Source organism: Lynx canadensis, chromosome F1 (genome assembly GCF_007474595.2).
Source record: "Lynx canadensis isolate LIC74 chromosome F1, mLynCan4.pri.v2, whole genome shotgun sequence".
Taxonomy (NCBI): domain Eukaryota; kingdom Metazoa; phylum Chordata; class Mammalia; order Carnivora; family Felidae; genus Lynx; species Lynx canadensis.
This window is the reverse complement of record NC_044319.2, coordinates 41,246,217-41,273,332: the sequence shown is the minus strand read 5'-3', so window position 1 is coordinate 41,273,332 and position 27,116 is coordinate 41,246,217. Positions and strand designations below refer to the sequence as shown.

General features: G+C 46.8%; 2 protein-coding genes across 3 annotated transcripts; both read left to right on the top strand.

The window, feature by feature from the left end:
- The first annotated feature begins 248 nt into the window (after positions 1-248).
- Positions 249-5,564, top strand: LOC115505486 (NADH-cytochrome b5 reductase 1). The gene is made up of 9 exons (XM_030303142.1): positions 249-316; positions 627-776; positions 895-967; positions 1,419-1,525; positions 1,744-1,873; positions 2,566-2,649; positions 3,730-3,815; positions 4,287-4,386; positions 4,736-5,564. Exons 1-9 carry the CDS (start codon positions 302-304, stop codon positions 4,906-4,908), a joined length of 918 nt encoding a protein of 305 aa, XP_030159002.1. The 5' UTR covers positions 249-301; the 3' UTR covers positions 4,909-5,564.
- A 2,924-nt stretch (positions 5,565-8,488) lies between these two features.
- On the top strand, positions 8,489-23,036 carry ADIPOR1 (adiponectin receptor 1). Of its 2 annotated transcripts, none has more exons than XM_030303139.2 (8): positions 8,489-8,652; positions 14,833-15,067; positions 16,717-16,833; positions 17,857-18,028; positions 18,502-18,688; positions 20,218-20,405; positions 21,653-21,846; positions 22,160-23,036. In XM_030303139.2, the coding sequence occupies exons 2-8, from the start codon at positions 14,927-14,929 to the stop codon at positions 22,286-22,288; spliced, it is 1,128 nt and encodes a 375-aa protein (XP_030158999.1). In that variant the 5' UTR covers positions 8,489-8,652; positions 14,833-14,926; the 3' UTR covers positions 22,289-23,036. The 2 variants fall into 2 exon arrangements, with proteins under 2 accessions (XP_030158999.1, XP_030159001.1); XM_030303141.1 differs by lacking the exon at positions 8,489-8,652 and adding an exon at positions 15,987-16,125 and having other exon boundaries at positions 14,979-15,067; positions 22,160-22,288.
- Positions 23,037-27,116: the final 4,080 nt, after the last annotated feature.

Genomic DNA, 27,116 nt, shown 5'->3' with positions numbered 1-27,116 from the left:
GGGGTGGGGCGCAGAGCCACTCAGCCCGCCAGCCCCACCCTCGCCAGGCCCCGCCTCCTGCCCGCCCCGCCTCCTGCCCGCCCCGCCTCCTGCCCGCCCCGCCTCCTGCCCGCCCCGCCTCCTGCCCGCCCCGCCTCCTGCCCGCCCCGCCTCCTGCCCGCCCCGCCTCCTGCCCGCCCCGCCTCCTGCCCGCCCCGCCTCCTGCCCGCCCCGCCTCCTGCCCGCCCCGCCTCCTGCCCGCCCCGCGGCGCATTGTGGGATCCGTCCGCGGGCCTGGCGGTGGAGGACGAGGTGCTCGGTCATGGGCTTCCAACCGGTGAGACCCTTGCTCCGCGTCCTGCACCAGGGGACTCCGCCCCATCTCGTTCTGGGCACTCAGCTCCGGACCTGGGGCTCTCGCCGCCGACCCCGCTCCGCAGGGCTCTACACCTGCCCCGGAATCCGGGGTCCCGGTGCCGCACAGTCGGGCTTGGGACCCTTCCCCGGTTACCTTTCTGGCCGTGAAAGGCTCTCGCGCTGGAGCTCGGGAAAGCCATCCCTGGGGCGGCTGGTTGTATGGGACAGTCACCACCCACTCCCCGGGTTCTTCCCCAGCATGATGGTCACGCTGCCTTCTCTACCCACAGAGCCCAGTCCTGCTGGCCTCCCTGGGGGTGGGGCTGCTGACTGTGCTTGGCCTGGCTCTGGGCTCGTACTTGGTTCGAAAGTCCCGCCGGCCAAAGGTCACTCTCCTGGACCCCAATGAGAAGTACCTGCTGCGACTGCTAGACAAGACGGTAAGTTGTAGAGGAAAGCCCGGGTAGAGGAGGGACCATCCACTGTGGTTGGGATGCCCCAAAGCACTTTGCAGCACCAGACCTGCCTGGTGAAACGTGTGTGTCGTCCATCCTCCAGACTGTGAGCCACAACACCAAGAGGTTCCGCTTTGCCCTGCCCACCGCCCACCACGTTCTGGGGCTGCCTGTGGGTAAGGAAAGTGTGGAGTGGGCTCCTTTCCCTGGTATCCTAAGAGGGTGGTTCCCCTTCCCTACCCAGCTTGGATTGGTGAGGTATCACTGACCACTGGGCCCCTCCAGGGTGTGGCTTCTGTGCCCCTAGACATCGTTGACACTCACTAGTTCTTCCTCCTCCCTGCAGGATTTGTTTGTATTTCCCCCTGAGCAAACATTTATTTTTTCCTCATTGCCCAGACCCTCAATTCTCCTGCTACTGCTAAGGTCCTGGCAGTAGTTGCCAAGAGTTTCTCCAATGGGGGGCTTCTGAGGGCCCTAAGGGGCCCTCCCTGCCTGCTATCTCATTGGAACCACTCTAGGAAGCAAGACATCCTTGTTCTCAAAACTCCTTGAGTATTTTGAAAGGTGACAGGAAGGCTACACGTCCACCAGCAGCCCTTATGTAGCTCTACACATGGTCCCCAGGCAAACATGTCTACCTCTCTGCCCGGATCGATGGCAGCCTGGTCATCAGGCCATATACTCCTGTCACCAGTGACGAGGACCAAGGCTACGTGGATCTTGTCATCAAGGTAAGTGGGTAGGAAGGAACCCCAGGAGCTCCTTATCCCTCTCTTTCTGGAATTTGTAAACTTCCAAGATTTCTTTGATAGCAGGAGACATGTGTCCTTAGGGCATATGAAGAAAGTATGTGGACTGGGGACGATAGCACATGCGTAGTTCCTGCTCTAGCTTCAGCTCAGAAGCCAGTGACATTCCAGATAAAGTGTTTTCCATTCTGTCTTACCAGGTGTACCTGAAGGGTGTGCACCCCAAATTTCCTGAGGGAGGGAAGATGTCTCAGTACCTAAACAGCCTGAAGATTGGGGATGTGGTGGAATTTCGAGGGCCAAGTGGTTTGCTCACTTACACTGGGAAAGGTAATGGCCCCTCTTCTCCCTGAGCCTGTCTCCCACTTCTCCAGTACGCGTAGTCCACTTGGCACACTGTGGCCGTGCGTGTGCATGTATGTGAGTACGTGGGCAAGGGCCAGACCTGCCCTTTAAACATAGCGCTGATATTTTGGAAAGGCATATTTCTCAGTTCCGTTTGCCACAGGGACCAGCTCCCTACCCACTGGAGCTCACCAGCCATGACTGCTGTGGAGATGCCTAAAGCAAACCTATGTCTCTCTTTCCCTCCCCCGAACGCTTCTCAAGTTGAGCAGTTTAGATAGCCAGACACAGCTTTCATCCCTGCCCATGGGAACAGCTGTGTGCATTAGCAAGCCTCTGGAGCTGCTCTGTGCCACTTGGGAAAATAGATTCACACCTGGCCCCATGCCTGTCTCCCTCACCAGGGAGTGACGGTCTGCCAGAGGCAGCTAATGACTCACTGTGTGGCCCTAAACTGACTGGTACTTAATAATATGGGACGGATAGTCCTGGCCCCGTTGTCCCTCAAGTGTATCATTGTCAAGACTGGCTCAACTCAAACCTCCACCCAAGCTCCAGGATCAGATTTCATTGCAGCTGCTAAACCGGCCTGGGACACATCTTCAGTTCTATATTTGTTTTCTTAGTCCCCCATATTGACTTTTTTCTTCCACCCCTCTCTTAACTTGACTTTTCAGGGAATTTTAGCATTCAGCCCAACAAAAAATCTCCGCCAGAACCCCAAGTGGCGAAGAAACTGGGAATGATTGCCGGCGGAACAGGTGTGTATCACTTGAGGGGCCATTCTCTCACACCATTATTGGTTGTTGCCATGAAAACGCCCAAGTGACCCTCAGAAGGTTTGGTAATCATAGCCAAGCTGTTAGTCGGGGGATTCCTGGTGATGCTTAGAACTCCCTGATATCTGGAAAACAAAATCATAATCAGGTAGAAACCAAAAAAAATAAATAAGGAATTTTTTTTTAACTAATAGAATGAGAGAAATAAATCATGTGGGTTCTCCTAAGACCTCAAATGGAATGAATCTAATAATTTTTAGGTGAGAATGGAGAAGCAGCTAGAAATAGGATAGGCAAGAAGGAAGAAAAAGAACAAACAGTGAACATTTCTAAATATTAGACACTATGCTAGTCACTTTATGTGTGTATCTATGAAGTAGATATCAGTCTTCCCCTTTTACAGATGAAAAAAATGGAGGTTGTGAGAAGTTGAAGGGTTTCCACAGGATAAACAGTAATGACCAGAGGTAGGGTTAGTTTCTAACTCTGTCCACTTCCAAAGTACATGCACTTAACCCTCAAGTCCAGTGTTCCAGAACCCTCATCACTGAATCAGTAGGTACTTACAGTTATCTGTGACATTTGAGTCCAAGCCTCCAACAGACTTTCAGGGGAAAGGTCTTAGATTGGTTCCTTAGAAGGATTTCAACCGTATGATCTTATTTTTTTTTAATATGTGAAATTTATTGTCAGATTGGTTTCCATACAACACCCAGTGCTCATCCCAAAAGATGCCCTCTTCAATACCCATCACCTCCCCTCCCCTCCCTCCCAACCCCCATCAACCCTCCGTTTGTTAACTGTATGATCTTATGCGAATATGGAGCATGACCACAGTGCACCTACCAGACATGATGTTGAGTGTGGGGTCAAGGGCATCTCTGTCCAGGAATGTCAGTGCTCCAGGACAGGAGAGGATTCGAGGATCGGGATACTAAAGGAAAAATGGAGCAGGGTGGTGAATGGGTAGAAAGAATTAAGATGAGAGGTTGGTCAGCTCAGGAGCTGGGACAGGGGAGGGTCTGCGGCCATCCTGTCTCATGGTGGGCTGTCTTTTTGCAGGAATCACCCCAATGCTGCAGCTGATTCGGGCCATCCTGAAGGACCGTGAAGATCCGACCCAGTGCTCTCTGCTTTTTGCCAACCAGGTTGGTTTACTTTTCTCACACCTGGGTCTTTAAAGCTCTTGTGCAGGCAGCCTGAGAGATGCGGCACCGGCAGGCAGAGCTAGTCCAGAGCCTGTTGTAGCCTTTGCCCAAGGTCCCCCCTGCAAGGTAGAGGACCCTCTACTACCGCAAGGAGGACAGAGCATGGGGCCAAATTCCTTCCCTGGCCCCCAAGGAAACATGAAAAGGACACATTTAAGGAACCGAGTCCTAAGCGTAAAAAGTTGCTCCTTGGGTTTCCTTTGTGAAATATTTCATCTTTATTCCTCCATACTGTGTAAATAAAGCCCGTTCCCCTCTCTTTGCCTCACGCTAACTCTCTAAAAGCCCTGATTATTCCCTAGAACTTTGGCTCTCTAATTTTGTCCCAGTTGGAAAGTTGTCAGAGCGGCGAACTTTTTGTACGTGGGCCCCATGAGGTTCCTAGAATCTTTGCTCCCCCGTTCATTTCAGACTGAAAAGGACATAATCTTGCGGGAGGAGCTGGAGGAACTGCAGGCCCGATATCCCAGTCGCTTTAAGCTCTGGTTCACTCTGGATCACCCCCCAGAAGGTACCCTCCCCGTTCCTGGACACCCCCAAATCAGGGCCTTCCCGCACTGGGGGTTCTGATTTCAGTGAAACAAGCCCTCCCTGGTACTGCCACACTCCCAAGTGTGAGTGCAACAGACCTGGTGATCTCCTGGGCCCTTTCCTTCTGGTTCCTGTTTTCCGGGTGGGTGGCAGGCATGTCTGTGAAGCTGAAGCAGGCTGAGTCTCCCCGTCTAGCTGCTGCTACAACTTGAGACCTTCTCTGGAGGCTCTCCGGGCCCCCCCCCCCCTCCCCGCCTCATGGTACTCCGCCCCTTGTCAGCTCGGGTCTGGTCTGGAATGTCTGCTCTCTCTTCTCCTCTGTACTGCAGATTGGGCCTACAGCAAGGGGTTTGTGACTGCTGACATGATCCGGGAACACCTGCCCGCCCCAGGGGATGGCGTGCTGCTGCTACTCTGCGGGCCACCCCCCATGGTGCAGCTCGCCTGCCATCCCAACTTGGACAAACTGGGCTACTCACAAAAGATGCGATTCACCTACTGAGCTTCCTGCTCCGTGGGCCTGTGTCCCTGGTCCTGTTCCTTGCAACTGTCCTCAGCCAGTACTCAAGTGCTATAAGCCCTAGGTTCCTTTCCTGGCAGTGTCAGCCTTTTTGTCTTACTCTGGAGCTGAAATCTGGAGGATACCTGCAGGAATGACATCCTTGTAGCCATGGAGGAGGGCTAATGCTGAGTCGTTCCCTGAAAGGGCCCCCCAAATCTCCCTGTGATAGAAGGTCCAGGTCAGGCCCGTGGAGACATCTCTTCCATGGGTCAGAAAGAAGGAAGCATGTACCTTCGCTGCTTGTACTGACTAGTTCCTTGATAGCATCACACTCTGTGTCTGTGATGAAAGGAACAATCTATGTAATGGGTTTTACTTAATATTCGGTGCTTAACCCACAGCAGATTCTGTGTGTGTGTTAGTGAGCGCAAGTTGAGCAGCCTCACAGAGGTGGTCTCCTCAAGATTGCAGGAAAGGAGAAAATGATTTCTTCAGACATCAGAGAAGGGAATCTGAAATATGTATTTGTGTGTCTGTCTTTCCCAGCCCCTGCCCAGGCTGGAAGGAAATGGCTATCCACAGTCTAAGACTGCTGCTTGTGGCAGAGACCTCTGGCTATGCAAATAAATGGGGCTAAGGCCCCCGTGTTAAACCTACAGGGTTGTTGTGTCTGGGGTCCTTGTTCCTAAGGCTTTTCATGTCTGCGAATCTGGGGAGGAAGGATTTCCCAGCACAGAATTCCTCCCAGGTCTTCCAGAGAACCTTTGAGCAGTGGTACCATGTGCTGAAATTTGACCTGGCCACACACTCAGTGATCACTTAACAGCTGTCTCAGCAGAGGCAGGAGCTCAACTTCTCCCTGGAGGCTTCTAAGGGAGGGGGAGGAGAACCGAAGTTAGAGGGGATGCTTTTTGAGCCCAGGTACGATCACAGTGGTCCCTTGGTTTGGCCACTCTTTCCCTTCTTTCTCTTGGCCCTCCCTTCGCCAAACTTACCCTTCAGGGTACCTGGCAAACAAATGAAAGTATTGTCTTTCTGTTTGGACGAGAAGCTTTTCCCCTTTAAAAAGTAACCTGATATCACCAGCCCCAGCCAGACTTGTTGGTGCCTGGATAGGCTTGGCCACCCCCAGGCCCATCTGTCCTAACTGCCCTTCTCCTCTGCTCTGACAATCCACCCACTTCTCCCAGATTTGGACTAGGGCAGTTTCTTCCGATCTTCTTTGTTAGTCCCATTGGAATAGAACAATGAAATGGCCTCAAGAAGAAGGTCGGCACTGCTTCTCTGCATGGAACTATGTGTTGCTTTCCCTGGGGCCCCAAAAGAAAGGTTTGTGGGACCCCCAGAATTCACCCCTCCATATAGCAGAGTTGTCAATAAATTGTTACGAGTATTCCATCAAACATTTCTCGATCAACTCGTATGTGTATGCCACTGTTCTCTGTGACATACACCTGGCCACCTCACCTCCAAAAAGAAAGATCTTGCACAGGGATTGTTAGGCTCAAATAGTGAAGCAGTCCAGCAAAGAGCATTTCCCACACAGAAGCTCACCATTTCTTGTCTTACATGGGTTTCTGCCTCATTCACTCGACATACAAACAGGATGTATTCTAAGGACCTGCCACCTTCTAAGCACTGTGCTCGTTCCTGAGGACACAATTATGACCAACACTGGTCTTCGATCCCCAAAGAACTCAGTCTAGAGTAAGATAGGCAAGTGATAAACAATTATAACACTGTGTGCAGTGTGATTAATAGCATAGTAGAGATACAAGGTGCAGATGGGAAGGTTTTGGAAAAGATTCAGAGAAGAAAGAGAGACATTTTTGAGTTAGCCATGTAACAGATACTGTGCAAAGTACTCGTCTATATAATTTAATCCTTATGATAATTCTGTGAGTCTAAGATTAAGGATTTGCCAAAAGTCAAAGTCAGTCAGTGGCTGGCAGAGCCAGAATGTGAACCTAGGATTGTCTCAGTCCAAAGGCAAACCCAGAACTGAGCATTGTAAATTGCTTGGATCTTGCAGCAGAGAATGGGGGGAAGGGCAATCTAGCAGAAGGATCAGCATTTGAAAAAGGCTGGAGGAATGAAAGAGAAGTTCACATTTGGAGAACTAGGAGAAGTTCTTTGAGGCCTAAATGCCAGAAGGAAAATAGAGGAGGAAGAGTTCTGAGAGTAGGTGAGAGCCAGCTGAGAAAGGCCTTTGTAACACTACCAGGAAGAGATTTAAAACTCAATGCTGTGGGGACGGCTGGCTCTGGACTTCAGCTCAGGTCCTGGTCTCATGATTGGTGGTATCAAGCCCCTTGTCAGGCTCTGTGCTGAGAGCATGGAGCCTGCTTTGGATTCTCTCTCCCTCAAAATTAAATAAACTTAAAAAAATCCTGTGAACAATGGAAGTTTCTGAGGTTTTATACAGTGGGCAACACATAGCTAACATTCATGAAGCATTCACCTTTTGCCAGGAATCACACTAAGAGCCTCCATAAATTATCTTGTTTAATCCTATCCAAGAGCCAGTGACATAGCACTATGTTTTTAAGATTTTTTTTTTTTTTAAGTAATCTCTACAGCCAATGTGGGGCTTGAACTCACAACCCAGAGATCAAGAGTTGTGTGCTCCACTGACTGAGCCAGCCAGGCGCCCCTGAAATAGCACTATTTTATTGCCATTTTCCAGATGAGATCATTCTTATTTGGAGGGGTTCAGTAACATTCTAAAGATCATAAGCTGGTCAGGGCTCAAAACTTGGTTCTATCCGACTCCTGAGCCCATGCCTTTACCAGCACCGAAAGATTTCATCCCACTGGCTTTAGGCATCCATGTAAGGTTATAATAAATTACCTTCTCTCTCAGCATCTAGAATAGCACCAGCTATGTACTATCCTTGGGAGAATTGAAAGAACTGACTTACAGTTCCTCAAAGTTTCTGCGTTCTGTGACTCAGATGAGGGTTGCACCATCCAATAGTCTCCCGACATGCATTCTGGCGCCACCACTCTAGCTGCAATATGAGAACACGGAGCTGGAGCAGGGAGCCGTCAAGCAAGACTATTTAGAAACAATTCCGCTGTTTCCAAACAGAAATAACTAACCAAAATTAAGTCTAGCCCAGCGCTAGCACACGATAAGCGCTTCAATAAATATTTGTGGATTGGAGGGAGGGACCATGAGATTGAAGAAGGAATTAAGTGTTTTCGGAAATAAAATGACTGGCATTGGTAACAGATGAAGTGGAGGGACATTCCCAATTTAGTGAACAAGGTGCACGGTAGGGAATTTGGCATTCCTTCGCAGGGCTCGGTCTAATTCCCCGAAATTCCTTCTCTATCACGTGCTCCAGTTAGTGACTTGGAGGTGTGGTCCTTTTAGAGGAGGAGTTCACGATTGGAGCGGAGCGAGGGGGCGGGGCCTGCCGCGGGAAACAGGGCCTCGCAGGTGGGGCCTGCCGCGTAGGGGGCGGGGCCAGGTCGGATGGGGCGGCACCCCGCAAGCGGGAGGCGTGGCCGAGGGGATCGGGCCTGTGATTGGAACTGCGGGAGGAATGCCTGTCAGGAGGAGGAGGGAGCACCCGAGAGGAGGTGACGCGGCCACGGAGGTGACGCCGAGTGGTCGCGCGCCCCTTCCGGCGCGGGGAAGGCGCTGAAGATCCGGGGCCGCTCGGCCGCAGGCCGCCTCCAGCGCCGCGGGATGTAGCGCCGGGGATCGCGGCCCCCAGCAGAGCCCGCCTGCCGGCCGTAAGTTCCCCCCGGCTGCTGCGGCGAGCGGGTGTGCGGGGATCGGCCGCAGCTCAGGAACCCCCGGGAGCCTCGGCGCAGGCCTGAGGCTGGGACAGCCCTTGGGACTGACTTGCCCAGACGCCCCAAGGGTCTCGAGACCCCCACCCAGGAGCCGGCCGCGCCTCCCGGCTACTCTGCGGTCGGGGTTGTAAACATTTCCGGCCCCTCCCACTTCGCGCCGCCTCCGAGGCGGCCTCCACTACAATTTAAGGGCGGGTGGGCTGCTCGTCCTCCGACTTTCTCCCGACTGCCACAGTCCCGGTGAGTGCCGAGTCTTCCCAGCCCCGGTGGGAGGTCGAGACGTCTGGATTCCGGCCCTGTATCGAGACGGGCCAGGCCAGAGCTAAGCCGGCTCCCAAGGCCGCTGCGCCAGGCAAGTGGGGAGTGGGGGGTGCGGGCTTGGGTCGCAGAACCACCTCTCTCAGCCTTCCGTGGCAGGGGCAGCCCCGAGGGTCCTCGACCACAAGTCCTTGGCAGATCGAACCGTAACAGTGTCCCCACCTCGACTTGGGAGAGAAAGGGAGATTAGTGGACAATTTACCTTTATCTAAGGTAATCCTAAAAGCTGAAATGTGAGCAAAATCCAAACTGGGGGAAAACGGAATTTTATTACCTCAGAAATCTCACATTGATGTATGCCATCTCACGTTTGAGATTTTAGGTCTTCAAAGCTTTGGTTTTAAGGTGGACCTCCATAGAATATACCTAATTGCAGAGTAGAATCTGAAAGCCTTCTGTTCTCAGTGGCCAAAAAATTTACATGATTCTGAAGGGATTTAAAAAATAAATGACCACTCTGCCTGCAAGTAGGAAAGGATCACTAGGCTCGCCATTGCGAATTGGTAAAGTGTACCACCTTAAGTAGGCTTTTAGGCTATCTTCAGTTTTTTCAGTCTGGCCTCATTTTGCCTTTGGAAGATTCCCTTATAGAAAAATGGATTATTCGCTGCCCTGGGCACTATGTTCTTTCAAGCCTGCTTTGGTTCATACCAGGTGTGCTTCTGGAATGGCCACTAGTCCCATCTTTACCTATCAAGATACTTCCTTAAAATCTTCCACAAAACCTTTCCTGATCGTTCCAACTAAAGTTGAACTTTTCTTCTGAACTTCTCCTCCAGCATTTACTGACGTTTGGCCTTGTAGGGATGTTAGTAGAAAACAAAAATTATTGCCCCCTCTTAAAATAGAGGTCAGCAACCATGTTAGGCCTCTAATGCTCCTTTGCCTTATCTCTGTAGCCACAGTGCCATGTACATTGTAAATAATCAATAGATATTGTCAGATGGAGAAAGAATAGAGTTTGTGCTTCTTTCTAGGCCAGTTAAGTTCGTTCTCTGTTTGCCTAGGAAATTTCCTTTGACTCCTATACTATAAAGCCACACTGAAACTCTTTAACACTCTTGCTATATTATCCTGTCCCATCTACCTATAATCACACTGGTGAACTAAACAGTCATCCTTAAACCAAGAAGCTTTATTAATTATGGTGTTTGTTTTTGTTTGTTTGTTTTTTTCCTAGTACAGATACTCATCAGAGTCATTACATTTTTCCCTTAACGTCTGTTTATCTCTAATGTTGCCCACCGGAGTTTGTTCCTCTCACTGTGCTCAAAGTTAATCCCCTTTTCCTGTTCAGAAACGTTGGCATGATTAATGCTTATAAAGTTTGTAGTTATCTTAGATTGAAAGGATCCTTGAACGTGCCCTGTAGGCAAACCAGTTCCGACTGATTGACTTTTAGGCATGCATCTAGGTTGGGGCTTCTGAGGTACACCTTGTAAAGTGACTGCTGTGATGTATAACTGTATCGACCATGTATCTGAAAGCCGGGTATTAAAAACAGGGACTGGCATACAACTCCATAAGCCTGTGTACTTTTTTTTTTTTTTTTTGTCATGGCATTTGAAAAAGGTTCTCTGTCTCTGTTTGGGATCAAAAAGACTCCTTCTGTTGGGCTAGCTGGAGAAGAGCTACAAAGGAAGTTAGATTGTGATGTTCCACTTCAGACTCTAAGTCAGTGACACTTAGCATCCCGTGAGAAAGCCAAGGCACCATTACTGCAATTTGGTGATTGTCAAACATAGGCCTTGGCCTTGACTCATTTTTCCCCCAACAGTTGTGAAACCACCTCTAACAGAGGCGTGCATCGAGAAGATGGCTGTGTTCTTTGACTTGACTGCTAGACTAATCTTGCTTTAGAACAACAGACTCGGGCAGACATAGAGCCTACCCATGCCTACCCACAGAATTTCTAAGGGTCCGGGGACTCTAGATTAAAAATTCCCAGAAGAAGCTTTGTGCCTTTGACTCCAGGGAAGGAGGGAAACTGGTTCACAGAACTGGCTCACAGAATAAATGTCTCCAGCAACTGTGAGGGATACAAACTGTAGCTAGAACTGGCCGGTGATTAAGAATCAGTTCTTTCCCAAGTGTGGCACAGGATTATCTTATTTATAGGAGCACAAACACCTCCCTGCCTCCACAGCTTTATTCTCTAATATCATAGGTTTATCCAGTTGGAAAGCTTAGTGGTAAAGATTTTATTAGCTTGAATTGACGAAATCCCATCAAAAATGCACTCAGTGGAGTTAGGCCCAGTTATAATTTGCTATATTGGGTGTGGCGAGTTTGAGGGGAAATGTATTTCCTCTAAAATACATAAGGATGTAGAAAGCTGGCAGAAAGCTGAAGTATATTTGATGCTCCTGAGTGTTCTCAGAATCAGTCCTGAGACCTTAAGGGTTTATGCTGGTTTTATACAATAGAGACAAAAGCACTTGCTTGTAACCATCCCCAGTTGTTGTCACCCTATCAGAAGTTATATTTCCAGGTCCTAGTGTTATTTGCTCTCCTCTCTTGCCAGACCTCCGATCCCTATCTCTCCCTTTCCTGTCTCTGTGTTGCTACAGTTTACAAGACCAAACCGGACAATGGACTTTGCTCACTATGATGATGTGATCTCCATTGACCTCCATTGTATGTACTTTACATGATGCATGATGCCGTATCTTGTATGATGAGTTGCAGCTGATGGCTGGTTTGTGAGTTAACTAGGATGTCTGTTACGTTTAGTGACTCTGGGCCTAGAAGACAACGCTGAGGGGAGGTGTAGGAGCTAGTGACAGAGGAGCTAGAGGGAAATCAGAAGAATTAACAGAGAGTGATTTGGACTGAAAGCGAAAAGACTAATGATGGCCAAGAGACAGAGATCATCCTAGGAGAACATTAGACTTGAGGGTATAAAAACTTTGCAGATCAAATGAGAAAATGAATATCAAGCTGGATTCTGCATTGGGTCTCTCACCCTAACTGCCCAACTTAAACGTTTGCCTATATTATTCTCATTGCCTCAAGTGAAATAGTTACACAGCATTTGAAATAACTGAATTTAGTGTGTGGCCATCCTAGGTTATGCGTTCTCTCCCTCCACTGCCCTCCCGGAACAGTGAAATTGTATCGCTGATTTTGTACATGTCACAAATGACCTTGTGCCATCTGGTTAAGGGCTCTTTGAAGACACTTGTTCAACTGGGTATTTTGCACAGTACCTTAGAATACCTTAGGGTGCTAGTGCTAAATATATTTGTTAAATATTCAGTGAATGTATTGGCTTACTCTGAGGAAAAGGAGAAAGCCCCACAAGCACAAGAAAAAGTACATAAACCCTTAGCTAATGACAAGAAGCTAATAAGTCATATGCTTGCCCACTAGAATGCTGCCCTATTCATTCATTCGTTTTGAAATACTGTATAGGTTCTGACCAAAATCAAGGGTACATATCACAGAACCTGAGTATTTTTTTTCTTTCTTTCTTTCTTTCTTTCTTTCTTTCTTTCTTTCTTTCTTTCTTTCTTTCGTCTTGGTGGCCTGCCTCTAAAGTGCTGGCAGCAGTGTTTTAAGCTAAGTGTATTCCCCTATTTGGACCTCTCCAAAGGGCCCAAAACTTTTTTTTTCCTCTTGTATAAATTATTTCTGAGGAAAGCTGTTTATTCACTCTGAGGAAATATGTTTTGCGGTCAACCTATTGAAAAAGATTTCCCAGTGTTTCTTATGTGGATTGCCTATTTCCTGAGGTTTTCAGGGGCCTTCAGTTTCCTGTTCACCTTGGGCTCAGTTGTTCGCTATGGCTGCGGGCTGGCGTCTGTCTTGTCAGAATCTTGCGCATTTCACGGAAGAAAAACTGTCTATGTGTTGACACCATATAAAGGTCTGCTGTACAGTGAGTTACTGTTTGCTCTCTTGAACTCGACTTGCCTGTCGCTGTCAGCTGTGCTTGTGAGTTGAGCATAGCATGACTTTTGAAACCTGAGGACTGCCCTCATCTGACTACATATATCCAATTGTAATCCCCGAGAAGGAACTGTAATCGGTCTTGGATGAAAAGAGAACTGGTACAGATATCAAAGATGTTTAAAAACACACACACACACACACACACACACACACACACACTCACACACACACACACACACACACGGGATTTAAATAAAAACTTGAAACACAAAAAGATATTAAAGATGTTTATATAGTGAACAGCGGTGGGAGATAGATACAGTGTCTCTCTCACAAGCAGTGGTGATTACTGCCTATTATAAAAGGGTTGGATTCCCTAAGCTTAAATTTCCTCTCTGGTAGTGCAGCCCACTCCCTGTGCAGGTATTGTTTGGCCCTGTGGTTATTGGGTTTGGATAACCAGTGCATAAAAATGCGAATATGCTGGTCATTACTATTGCTAGGAGTAATAAACTCCTTTGTTGTGGGGGGAGGGGTTCGACTAGTAATTTACAAGATGACAGACATCTTTGGGCACTTTTCCTCTCTTTTTCGATATCATTTTCATATTTTCGTCTCCCTGAGGCCTGATTGAAAGACTACTCCCTGAAGTCCAACTCAGGAGAACCTCAAGTGTTTGAAGTTTTTCCTAGAAAACTGAGTTCTAGGTTTCTCTGGTTAAGGATTTGTGTGCCTGTCTCTAGTTTCTGAAAGACTAATTTGAGTGGCGCTTAGATGATGAGCAGTGGTGGTGGGGACAAGCTCTTGCTGAGCCGGTTGTTTGGTATGTGTGTGGCAAAGGGCAAGGCTGGGGCTGCCTCCTTGTCTTCAACTTCCTGCTTCCAGGTAAGTTATTGCTTGCTTTAAGGAGAGATTGTGATGAAAGCTTGTTATACAAATGTTGAACCCAGGCTATAATCCTACAATGGAATTAGTAGACATCGCAGAGAAATTAACCCCCGGGCCTCTAGCTCTCAACCAAGTTCCTTCTGCATGCAAGGCACGTGTGTCAGAGCATTTGTAGATAAAGCCCAACTGAGTTCAGTTGGCATTTAATTTATTTCTACGGCTCGGGTGGTCTTGAAGTATAGATGACCCTTGAACCAGAGGTTAGGGGCACTGACCCCTGCACAGTTGAAAATCCACATAATAACTTTTGACTTCCCCAGAAGTTAACTACTAATAGCCTACTGTTGACCAGAAGTCTTACCAATAATATAAACAGTTGATTAACACATATTTTGTATGTTATATGTAGTATATGCTGTATTCTTGCAATATAGTAAGCTGGAAAAAAGAAAATGATATTAAGACAATCATGAGGAAGAGAAAATATATTTACATTCACATTACTGTACATATATGTACTGAGGAAAATCTGCATATAAGTGGACCCATGCAGTTCAAACCCGTGTTGTTCAAGGGCCAACTGTAATTACAGCCAGGAGCTGGCTTCGTATTTTTGCTCCTCATTCTCAGAACCAAGTGTTTCTTGGGCAGAATAGCTTTGGGAATGGTAGGTTAGACTCTCCTCACTAAATGGGCTCCACACTTGTGGGAGGGGGTTGCAGGTGAGTAGCTGATTTTCTTGGTGACAGTTTGGTACCATAACCACAGATCCTTTGAAGACAAGCAACCAGATGTTACATTTTCAACCTTATCTGTCAGCTTAGTGAAGTTCTGAGTAAAGACTAATATTAAAGAGGGAGAACAAGGAATGGATTTGAATTTAGCAGTTAACTGGCCTTCAGAATTGGAGACAGGATGTGCGTTGATTAGCTGTGTCTTACTCAGTGTCGACTCGCGGATATGAAACTGTAAGAGGAATCAATTCTCAGTACCCTTCATGTTTGTGTTTGCTTTTAGTGTTTACCACCACAGGGAGATCTCTGCCCCCTGGGGCTGAGAGACCCCAACCTATCCCCAAGCTGAAGCTGCAGGGGATTGAGGTACCAGCCAGATGTCTTCTCACAAAGGATCTGTGGTGGCACAGGGCAATGGGGCTCCTGCCAGTAACAGGGAAACGGACACGGTGGAGCTGGCTGAACTGGGACCCCTGCTAGAAGAGAAGGGCAAACGGGTCATTGCCAACCCAACCAAAGTAAGTTGTCGTCCCAGGAGTCATTCTTTTGATCAGAACCTCTCATTAGGCCTGTGTCAGTCTCCACTTTTTTACGATCTCCCCTCTCTCCCCAAAGGCGGAACCATAGCACCCTGGGAGTATCTCTATCCCAGTCCTTATCATACTGTATTATCCGTATCTTTTTTTTCTTTATTATTTTTTTAATGTTTATTTATTTTTGAGAGAGACAGAGACAGAATGCGAGTGGGTTGGGGCAGAGAGAGAGGGAGGCACAGAATCTGAAGCAGGCTCCAGGCTCCGAGCTGTCAGCACAGAGCCCGATGCGGGGCTCGAACCCACGAGCCGTGAGATCATGACCTGAGCCAAAGTCGGACGCCCAACCGACTGAGCCACCCAGGTGCCCCACTCCTCCTTCATTCTTAATGTTACCCATCACATCCACCTACGAACCACTACAAAAGAGGAAGGGGGAAGGGGGTGCCTGGGTGGCTCAGTCAGTTAAGCGTCCGATTCTTGATTTCGGCTCAGGTCATGATCTCACAGTAGTGAGTTCAAGCCCCACATAGGGCTCTGCGCTGACCACGCGGAGCCTGCTTGGGATTCTCTATCTCCTTCTCTCTCTGCCCCTCCCCTGCTCGCTCTCTTGCTCACTACTCTCAAAAATGAGTAAGGGGAAAAAGGAGAAGGACCCACCCTTTCTGGAAGTACCTCACAACACTTCCATTTACAGCCCATAGGCCAGAACTTAGTTACATCATTCTATTCAGCTGCACTGGACTTTAGACCTCTTCACTCGGCCTGAGTAAAATCACAGTAACATTGCCACCCTGCGTAAAACCAAGGACCTTTTTACTGAGGAAGAGAGAGAGAATGGACATTGGGGTAGGCAAACAGGAATCTACATCACAGAGTTTAAGAGGGACCATTTGTTTCCCAGGGCCCATCAACAGGAGAGAGAAAGAGAATAGCCCAGAGAAGGAGCTGAACCTCCAGGCTTTCCATCTCCATGGTTTGGTCTCTCTCCCTGATAGGGGAGTGCTCACCCGTGTGCAAGTTTTATGTCAAGGTTCCTTGGGGTACGGGACTCAGTGCTGCTGCTTTCTACAGAACCAAGTTTGGAGGCCCTGATACCTCTGGGAGCTGCTAGGAATACAAAGTTTCCGTCATGATATAATCCCCAGAGTCAGTGCACAGGGAACTAGGAACAGATTTAAATTGTTAAGGGAATCTCTGTGACTCTGTCTTTTCCATTGTTTTGAGAATTCAGTGGTCTGGAATAGAGAAACATTTGGGAAATGGGGGACAGTTGAGAACCACTGTCCAAGAGGTAAGGATGGGCTGTCCCGACCTAAAGAACAGGTAGGACTGACGTGCCAATCCGATATCGCTTTGATGTCAGCCCCCGTCAGTCTGTCTCCTGCCTGCTGAATTGAGCATCCACCCCAGCCTGTACCAAGTATTGATAAAGCTTGAACTGTAGTGTTATCAACTCACTGTCATGTTTTTAGAGAAAAAAGCCGCAAGGCCCTATGTATAGGAGAGAAGCTAGGCAGAAAGCGTTCAGCTTGGGTTTCTCTGGATCTTTCTGATCTGGAATAGCACCATTTATGAGATGACTCTTAGGATTGTTTTTTGGGGTTTTGGGTTTTTTTTTTTTCCCCCTACAGGCTGAAGAAGAACAAGCATGCCCAGTGCCCCAGGAAGAGGAGGAGGAAGTGCGGGTACTGACACTTCCCCTGCAAGCCCACCATGCCATGGAGAAGATGGAAGAGTTTGTGTATAAGGTACAGCCCGCTGGGTTCTGTTCTGGAAGGAGAAGGACGGCAGGCTTCCTGGGGATGCTCCCAGCTGGCAAACGTGCATTGGATTGAAGAACTTTTATGCCTGAATCTGTATTGCCTGCCATGTTAGACGTTGTTCAAAATATATTCTAAAACAGAAGTTCTTAGCTTCTTTTTTTTTTTTTTTTTTTTTTTTTTTTGGCCATGGATCCCTTTGGCAGTCATCAGAATTTTTTAATTTTTAAAACTTAAAATTTTCATGTGGGCCTCCTTTACGAACACATTAAATATGCATTCATGGAAAATGATAACGTATTTTATTTAAATTTATAATTTCTAAGCGGTGAAGAATAACAATATTTTGGTATCTGCAAAGCTAATGTATGAAAATATCTATGATTTCTGTGGGTGATAGTCAAAAGGTCTAGAACTACTGGGCTTTGTTGTTCACATTTATAATTGAAAGAAACGTTAGATTTCAGTTAGAGGTGAGTGAAAATAAAAATAATTTCTTCCCATCCAAATTTCCATCCACTCCCTGGATTCTGTCCATTGTCCATGTGCCCTGGGTTAAGAATCACTGCTCTGAAAAGACACAGTCTCAACCTAGGGAGGACTTAGAATCTACTGGGGGGAAAGGATCGAGCAGGGGTCAACCAGAATCCCCTGGAGTAGAGGAGCAGAGGAGGGCAAAAAAAGTATGTTTTTTGAAACCATATATTTCATTTCTATTTCTTTGTTTTCACTCACTGTATTAATTTTGAAATTTTAAAGATTGAGATACGCTTAATCTAAAACACATCCAGATAAACTAACAGAACAAAGAACAAAGGCGTTAACAAAAATTGGTCGAGATACACAGTACTGTGATAGCCTCATTGACACTCTGTCTTGGCTGATTCCCTGTTACCTAGGACCACCCAAAGCATGCTTGACATTCTCCTAGACTGGCTGTCCTTCGTCCCTTGTGCCTGGAGAGACTGGCCTCCTTTGGGACCCTTCTTAGAGAGTGTGTATGTATTCCAGGTCTGGGAGGGACGCTGGAGGGTCATCCCATATGACGTACTCCCCGACTGGCTGAAGGACAATGACTACCTGCTACATGGCCACAGACCGCCGATGCCCTCCTTCCGGGCTTGCTTCAAGAGCATTTTCCGCATCCATACAGAAACTGGCAACATCTGGACCCATCTGCTTGGTGAGTGATCTGGGTGGGGGAAATACCCATTGTTTTTGTCTTCTCAAATCTCAAGGGATTGTATAGCCTTTGTCCATGGGTAGAAAAAGGGCAAAGCTGTTCTGATGGATTGATCCTCGATCATGATCTCTGAGACGAGAGGAGGAAGGCCTAGAACCTGGAAAAGAAATTAGAACCAGATGTTCTCATGTGATCCCTGGCAGAACTGTCCTCGACGGAGGCAGACCCTTCGAGTTCATAAATTCCTGCTGTCAAAACAAAATGCTGGTATTTCAAAAAAAAAAAAAAAAAAATGCTCTTTTAGTCAGGGTTTCTACGACTGTTGCCATTTTCTCCTGAAATTTTAGACTGCGGTTCCCACAGCTCAACCCTTGTAGCTTTAGTACTGATTTAATGCCATCAACTGTCAAAAGTGCACGTACTCTCTTTTTCCTTAGGCTTTTTTTTTTTTTTTTTTCTTTTCGCTCCTGCAGGTTTTGTGCTGTTTCTCTTTTTGGGAATCTTGACCATGCTCAGACCAAATATGTACTTCATGGCCCCTCTACAGGAGAAGGTGGTTTTTGGGATGTTCTTTTTGGGTGCAGTGCTCTGTCTCAGCTTCTCCTGGCTCTTTCACACCGTCTATTGTCATTCAGAGAAAGTCTCTCGGACTTTTTCCAAGTGAGTTGAAAGAACGTCAGGAGGGAAAGACCACGTGCGACTGTCAACGTCTTGTGACTGGAGGGCTGACTGGGTAGTGGAAACGCCAATAACTCCCGAAGTTCCCTGATTGACGGGCCAGGGGAAAGCCTTTCTATTTTGTGGGCATAGTAGGGTGGTACAGTTTTTCTCTTAAATCCTTCGTGGAAAAATGCCCCACAGCCTCCGCAACTGATAGAACCCGAGTGTGGAACGTATTTTTTACCCGTGCAGCGCTGTCCTTTTGTAAACTTGGGGTGCCAGTGGGCTGCTCTTCGAGCACGTGCCCAGTACTATCTGGCCTTCCTGTTGGCCCGGCAGGGTGTGGCAGTGTTCCATGCTTCATTCTGCCAGCGTTCCTACCCACCAGTCAAGTTAAGCTTATCTGTGCTGCCCAGGCACTGTGGCAGCCCCAGATGCCCCTCATCTAATGCTTTTCATATTCCCCCACGCTGCGCCCGGAGTTCTGTTTGTTGTTCTTGTGTTTTTAATTTTTTTTCAATGTTTATTCATTTTTGAGAGAGAGAGACAGAGCGTGAGCGGGGGAGAGGCAGAGAGAGAGGGAGACACAGAATCCCAAGCAGGCTCCGGGCTCTGAGCTGTCAGCACAGAGCCCGCGACACGGGGCTCGAACTCACGAACCCCCGAGATCATGACCTGAGCCGAAGTTGGACCCTCAACCGACTGAGCCACCCAGGCGCCCCCCGGAGTTCTGTTTATTTGCTTGGTGGTGGTGGTGGTTTTGGTTGTGATGGTGGGTTGTTTTGTTTTTGCTGTAACACTGGTAACAGGAATACATTTTTATCGTTAAAAAAGTCGACTAAGGGGCGCCTGGGTGGCTCAGTCGGTTAAGCGTCCGACTTCGGCTCAGGTCACGATCTCACGGTATGTGAGTTCGAGCCCCGCATCGGGCTCTGTGCTGACTGCTCAGAGCCTGGAGCCTGTTTCAGATTCTGTGTCTCCCTCTCTGTCTGACCCTCCCCCGTTCATGCTCTGTCTCTCTCTGTCTCAAAAATAAATAAACGTTAAAAAAAAAAAAAAATTTTTAAAAATAAAAAAAAAAAAAGTCGACTAAGTCAAAACAGTACCTCTTAAGAATACCCCCAATTTAAGGGTTTTGTTTTAGGAACTCAACTTAATCAGAACTGAAGGGAGGACATTCAGAGCCCGTTGTGAATGGAAAGCTGGGAATCGGAATTGTGACAGAACTCCTAAATTGAAGTATCCACTAGGGGGAGATATGGCTGCCCACAACTGAGGGAAGGGATGAAGTCCTGTGATCAGGGGTTCGCAGAAACTTTTCCATTGCAAAACAGACGTGCTTGACCTGGTGGGTGTTTGATCCAGGATATAGGATTGTATGGGAAATGTATGTATGGGATTGTATGGGAAATGAGGGAGACAGAATGGTCAGATCTGGGAGCAGGTGAACAGAAAGAACAAGTTAAACAAGCCATAGGGTGTCTTCCTTTCTCCCACTGATTCATTTCGTTTTTGTGGCTCTTTTTTAGACTGGATTATTCAGGGATTGCTCTACTGATTATGGGGAGCTTTGTCCCCTGGCTCTATTACTCCTTCTACTGCTCCCCACAGCCACGGCTCATCTACCTCTCCATCGTCTGTGTCCTGGGCATCTCTGCCATCATTGTGGCACAGTGGGACCGGTTTGCCACTCCTAAGCACCGGCAGACAAGAGCAGGTGGGTAGGAAGCCCTAGTGTAAACCTCATTTGTATTTGGGCCTCGGGCCTAATAGGCTCAACCGTGGGCCCTGTGGTTTGCAGTTTGGGTCGCCCAGCTGAACCCGGACTTGTGTTTAACCTTCAAAACACCGTGGATTTTCAAAGTTCAGTTCTCCCCCATGTTTCAGACTATTTCAGGGGCATGCTAGCTAACAGGACACCTGGTCACCAAGCTGATCAATCCACTGCAAGTATAAAAATGACTACTCTTAAATTTGGTTTCAGAAAGCTAAAAGATGCACAGAGCATGGTCATTTTAATGACCTGAGTCCTAAGCACTCAAACTAAGGGATTAAAATTCAAACACCTGGAGTTATTTTTCCTAAGGGAATGGAAGACTGGGTTTGGTGAACGAAAAAGTACCTTGAGCGTAAACACTGGTCACAACATCTGTAGCAGCCATCAGCATACACATCTTTGTGTTGGCTCATCTGGACCCCCCTTTTAAGCTTTATTCTGGAAGCAACACACGAGTTGCCACTAGTCTTTAGGCCCTTTGGACTTCATGTCTGCTGTGTTTTAACCTTCAGTTAAAAGAATAAGTTAAAGAAGTTAAAGAATAAGGCACCGTGCTTTAACAAGGGCATCCACAGAAACGCAGAAGGTCGTCCCTGCCCTCCAGTTATGTGTAGCGTGGTGGTGTGGAGACAAACACCCATTCTTCCCTTCCTCTTAACCTACTCGTGTGTCCCTGCAGCTTTGACAACTTCCGATCTGGGTGTGTCTGTCTACCCAGGAGGTCAGAGTTCTGTTACTTAAATCTTTTATGATCTTAATGGAAAACGTGCCCAACTTCCCTCTGACTTGCAAGCCATCTACCTGAAGCCTTGCCATTTAGGCTCTGTGTCTGAGTCAGCCATCAGAGGGCTTTGATAGATATGGCCTTTGCTCTCTCTCGATCTCTTCCCCCCCCCCTTTTTTTTTTTTTTTGGTAAGGTTTCACATTTCTTAACAAATAGTAAAGAACGGGGATATTTGCTCTTGGTGCTCCTTACAAGGTAATAGCGATGTTAGCACTTACACAGCCTTCTTCCCATTCTGGATATTGACGAAATATCTGCTGTTATCCATCAAGGGGCTCAATTTCCTAAACATGGAGGATAGGTAATTGTCATACTAAACATCTGAATTCCGGAGAAAGACAACAGTGCCTTCCGTGTAGTGGATGCTTCCTTGCTTGACAGTCGTCTCTCTGCTTTATTCAGGGGTGTTCCTGGGACTTGGCTTGAGCGGTGTTGTGCCCACCATGCACTTTACTATTGCTGAGGGCTTTGTCAAGGCCACCACAGTGGGCCAGATGGGCTGGTTCTTCCTCATGGCTGTGATGTACATCACCGGAGCTGGCCTTTATGCTGCTCGAATTCCCGAGCGCTTCTTTCCTGGAAAATTTGACATATGGGTAAGAGATGACTCTTCCAGAAGGGCCTGTGATGGTGAGTGAGAGCAGCCACAGTGAAAGGTCTGAGTAAAAGGCGGTGAGAGACACGGAGATCGGGTAGTGTTTGGGGGTGCATATATTTACGTGGCAGGGAAATAACCAAGGTTGCCATTTTGACATATCGCTGATAAGATTTTTAAAATTTTTCTGCAACGCAAATACCACTTTTATGATACAAAAAAAAATGTTTTCAAGGAGGAGACTGCTTTCTGCTACTTACTTCTAATCTCTCCTTGCCACTGTCCTAAAGGCTCTTCTCTTGTTACCCTTGCAGTTCCAGTCTCATCAGATTTTCCATGTCCTGGTGGTGGCAGCAGCCTTTGTCCACTTCTACGGGGTCTCCAACCTTCAAGAATTCCGTTACGGCCTGGAGGGGGGCTGTACTGATGACTCCCTTCTCTGAGCCTTCCCACCTGAGGGGTGGAGGAGGAACTTCCCAAGTGCTTTTAAAAATAACTTCTTTGTTGACGTGAGAGGAAGAGTCTGAGTTGTCTGTTTCTAGAAGAAACCTCGTAGAGAATTCAGTACCAACCAAGCTTCAGCCCACTTTCACACCCACTGGGCAACAGACTCTCCATTTCCCTAGCTGAGGAGGGTAGGGATGGTCCGACTCAGACATGCCCCGCCTCAGCAGTCCCCCTTGTTGGCAAAGCAACTACCGTCCCCTCACAGAGACAGGACTTCGAAGCTCATGTTGAGATTTTACCCCTCCTCCAGCCATTTTGGGAAAAAATGATGGACTGGGACTCTTCAGAAATCCTGTTTCTGGAGGAAAATGTCCCTTCCTTACCCCCATCCTTACTTTGTAACCTGGCTTATAACAGGCCATCCATTTTTGTAGCACACTTTTCAAAAACAATTAGAACCTGGTCCCATCTTTCTAGGGCCTGGATCTGCTTTTACAGCAGGAAGAACACAGCCACCAACTTTTACATAGCCCGGCTAATCATGGAAGTGTGTCCAGGCTTCAAGTAACTTGACTTTTAATTTTGTTTTTTTCTTGGCAGAGTAATGTAAAATTAAAATGGGGAAAGATATTTAATATTTAATACTAAGCTTTAAAAAGAAACCTGCTATCATTGCTATGTATCTTGATGCAAAGACTATGATGATAATAAAAGAAAGTACAGAAGACATTTGGCATTCAAAGATCTGACATGTGTGGTCTCAACTATTTGTACACAACTCCAAAGGATGAAAACCAGTTAAATAGTTTCAGATTCTGCTGAGATACAAATGTGAATCACAGGTAATTGATTGACAGGCACACGCGAGCCAATGAATGAGTCTAATTGGATTCCTAGCATCAGCTCGTCAATACAGCTTTATTTTTTTTCTACTTACCACACGGAAATTTCACTACAGAGTTTGGTTTGCTGTAGTAGTGTTCAATGATTAGAAGATTCTGAAAGGTGCTAGGAATATATCCCTTGTGATCAAAGCTCTACTACATATTATTTTAGAGTTTGGTTCTTTTAAATTTTTTTAACGTTTATTTATTTTTGAGACAGAGACAGAGCGTGAACGGGGGAGGGTCAGAGAGAGAGGGAGACAGAATCCAAAACAGGTTCCAGGCTCTGAGCTGTCAGCACAGAGCCCGACGGGGGGCTTGAACTCACGGACCACGAGATCATGACCTGAGCCGAAGTTGGACACTTAACCAACTGAGCCACCAAGGCGCCTCTAGAGTTTGGTTCTTTTAAAACTGCCTTGCTTAAGGTTGTCTCATCAAGGGGTTATTCCATGCTTTTCTGTGCCTTTGAGAATTGCACGCAATCTGACATGTGCTGTATTCATTAGATAGCGTAAGGTCCACAGTAATCACCAACTGTAGGCAGTTAGACGGGAATCTTCTTGAGTTACAAAGTTGGGTTCACCTCAACAGTCAGGTTTGTACAACTGGGAGAACAAATGGTTCTTTTAAAAAATAATGCAACTAGGCCAACGCACAGGAAGTTTCTCAAGCTCCAGTAGTAGTAATGAGGGAAATGTAAATTAAAACCCAAGTGATAAACCATCCAAGTCCCACTGGACTGGCACAAATTAAAGATCCTAATGTTAAGTGTTGGCATAGATGTGGAGCAGACCAGACGCTGCTGGTGGAACTGTTTTGGTAGGATGACTGTGGATGTGCATAGAGCATATATACATGCTACGACATTCAAACGTTTTATGAAACAACACTTTACAACATGAGATGCCTATCCTAGATCACTTGATTTTTTAAAAATGCTCCTTCTGACCCACTAAATGAATGGGTCACAACTCGCACTTTGAAAAACACTGCCCTTGAGAAGCTTGGATGAAAAGATTGACTGCAACTGTATCTGGTAGCAACAGACTGCGAGCAAGCCAAATGCCCAAAACTGTAGAGTGGAAAAATACGTCGTGGTTTTCTCATGTAATGAACCACTATTTAGCAGTGACGGTTTCGGTGACAAACCACAACATGGCTGGCTCTCAAATAAGATTAGGGGGGAGAAAAAGATGAGAGGAGGGAGGGAAGCAACTCACAGAATATATTTGGTATGATTGTGTTTATCTAAAGCTATTAATTTGTAACACTAAAGATAGTTTAGGGATATAGACACTAAAAGCTTTAAAAAACAAAGGTTAATTCAGAAAAAATGGATACCTCGGGGTGCCTGGGTGGCTCAGTCAGTTAAGGGTCTTCTATATCGGCTCTTGATACTGGCTCAGGTCATGATCTCACGGTCATGAGATCGAGCCCCACATCGGACTCTGCACGGAGTGTGGAGTCTGCAGGGGATTCTCTCCCTCCCTCTCTCTCCCTGCCCCTCCACCGCTCGCACTTTTTCTCCCTCTCTAAATAAATAACTTTAAAAAAAAGAAAAGGAAAACGGTTACCTCTGAAGGGGTAAGAACAGGATTAGAACAGAGGGGCACACAGAACATGTCTGAAGTAAAGCTTATATTCTTTTCTTTTCAATTAGGTGGTGGGTTCCTGGGTGTTGCTCACACCATGATTATTTTTCTTGCCTACGTGCAGGAAATCTCTTTGATACGCAACAATTGAAAATTTTAAAAATACTTAAAGAGCTGGATAGCACAAGTCACAGAGTGACCTGCAGGCCCAGACCTCCACAAACATGCTTCGTTTGGCCCACAGGTTGGGGAACGACCAACTGCAGCACAAGAGCAGCTAGGTCCTTTATACAGGGCTCGTGTTCTCAGTGCATTGATGTCTCTCATTGGAGTCGCTGGCCCAGTCCTGTGGGCATCTGAGTTTCCAACCACTAGTGTGGCACGGGAAGGCGAGGGGCCACATCTGCTCCAACTGCATCCGTTTGGGGTTTTGTTTTGTTTTGTTGTTGTGTTTAATATGAACTTTATTGTCAAAAATTGGTTTCCATACAACACCCAGTGCTCATCCCAACAGGTGCCCTCCTCATGCCCATCACCCACTTTCCCCTCCCTCCCACCCCCGCATCAACCCTCAGAATGTTCTGTTTTTAAGAGTCTCTTATGGTTTGCCTCCCTCCCTCTCTAACTTCTTTTCCCCCTTCCCCTCCCCCATGGTCTTCCGTTAAGTTTCTCAGGATCCACATAAGAGTGAAAACATATGGTATCTGTCTCTCTGTAGGACTTATTTCACTTAGCATCACACTCTCCAGTTCCATCCACGTTGCTACAAAAGGCCAGATTTCATTCCTTCTCGTTGCCAAGTAGTATTCCATTGTATATATAAACCACAACTTCTTTATCCATCCATCAGTTGATGGACATTTAGGCTCTTTCCATAATTTGGCTATTGTTGAAAGTGCTGCAAAAACATGGGGGTACAAGTGCCCCTCTGCATCAGCACTCCTGTATCCCTTGGGTAAATTCCTAGCCAACTGCATCCGTTTTGTACGTGAGGACATACGGAGACCCAGAGCACGCGGTGAACCCTAGTGTGTTGATGTTTGCTCATTTGTCAGTAGTAGGACCCGGGAAAGAGGATCTGAGAACATTTACTAAGCATCTTTGTACTTTTCATATGTTATTTTATATCTTTTTTTTTTATCTTTAACCCTGTGAAGTAGGTGGTAGTATCCCATTCCACAGATGAAAAACTTAAGGTCCCAAAAGACCAAGACTTTTTTCCAAGATGATGGACGGGATTGGAGTCAGTATCTGAATGCAGATCATGCTGACCTAAAACCCCATGCTTTAGAACAAGATCATTTAAAAAAATTTTTTAATGTTTTTATTTATTTTTGAGACAGAGAAAGACAGAGTATGAGCAGGGGAGGGGCAGAGAGAGAGGGAGACACAGAATCCAAAGCAGGCTCCAGGCTCTGAGCTGTTAGCACAGAACCTGACGCAGGGCTTGAACTCACAGAGCGTGAGATCATGACCTGAGCTCAAGTTGGACGCTTAACCGACTGAGCCACCCAGGCACCCCTAAAGCTCAAGATCATTTTAAAAATCACTTATCCTGATTTCAGTATCTTTCCTTGCCTTTATCAGAACTGCTAACTAGTAGCAAGTGAATAATAATACCTTCTTTCTCTAGCTGAATACATATGGTTCATTCACTTCCTGAATACTTGTTCAGGACCTGCTGTATAGCAGGCACTAGAGGAGAACAAGTAAATGATGGCAAAACACTGTCAAACTGTGATTAAACAAAGGCCAAGAATAAAAGCTAAGAATCGGGCTCTACCCCTTCCCTATAAATAAATTAAAAATTAGGAGTGAGGCTAACTTATCTCTATCTTTAGAACATCCATTTTCAATTTAAACATGGAACTTTGGGAGCAGTAGCCAACTCGTAAAATTTTTTTAAGTTTCTTTATTTCTGAGAGAGAGAGAGAGAGAGAGAGAGAGAGAGAATCCAAAGCAGGCTCCAGGCTCTGACCTGTCAGTACAGAGCCCGATGTGGGGCTCAAACTCACAAACTGTGAGATCATGACCTGAGCTGAAGTCAGGCACTTAAGCGACTAAGCCACCCAGGTGCCCCGAGCAGTAGCCAACTCTTAAATTACTACAGATAAAATCTAAAGAAATCATTGAATGCTCTGTTAGTCTGGTCCTTACAGAAGCATTCACCAAGATGAAATTAAGTATGCAAATCTTTTATTAGGGGAAATGCTTATACGTAAAAGAAAACATAAACGGAGTCATAGAAGGTAGGGAGAACCATGAGGCTGTGATGCAGGTCTGAGCCCCCGTGAAGACAAGAGGGAGAGAAGGTTGAAAGAAGTGTCCTAGAACTGCCTTGCAAT

What these genes read in the sequence shown, in the direction of transcription:
- LOC115505486 (XM_030303142.1), top strand. An exon ending in AATGATTGCCGGCGGAACAG is followed by an intron (nt 2,650 to 3,729) that starts GTGTGTATCACT and finishes GTCTTTTTGCAG; the next exon opens with GAATCACCCCAATGCTGCAG. An exon ending in TCTGGATCACCCCCCAGAAG is followed by an intron (nt 4,387 to 4,735) that starts GTACCCTCCCCG and finishes TCTGTACTGCAG; the next exon opens with ATTGGGCCTACAGCAAGGGG.
- ADIPOR1 (XM_030303139.2), top strand. Translation starts at nt 14,927, where the DNA reads ATGTCTTCTCACAAAGGATCTGTGGTGGCACAGGGCAATGGGGCTCCT. An exon ending in CATCTGGACCCATCTGCTTG is followed by an intron (nt 18,029 to 18,501) that starts GTGAGTGATCTG and finishes TCGCTCCTGCAG; the next exon opens with GTTTTGTGCTGTTTCTCTTT. An exon ending in GTCTCTCGGACTTTTTCCAA is followed by an intron (nt 18,689 to 20,217) that starts GTGAGTTGAAAG and finishes GCTCTTTTTTAG; the next exon opens with ACTGGATTATTCAGGGATTG.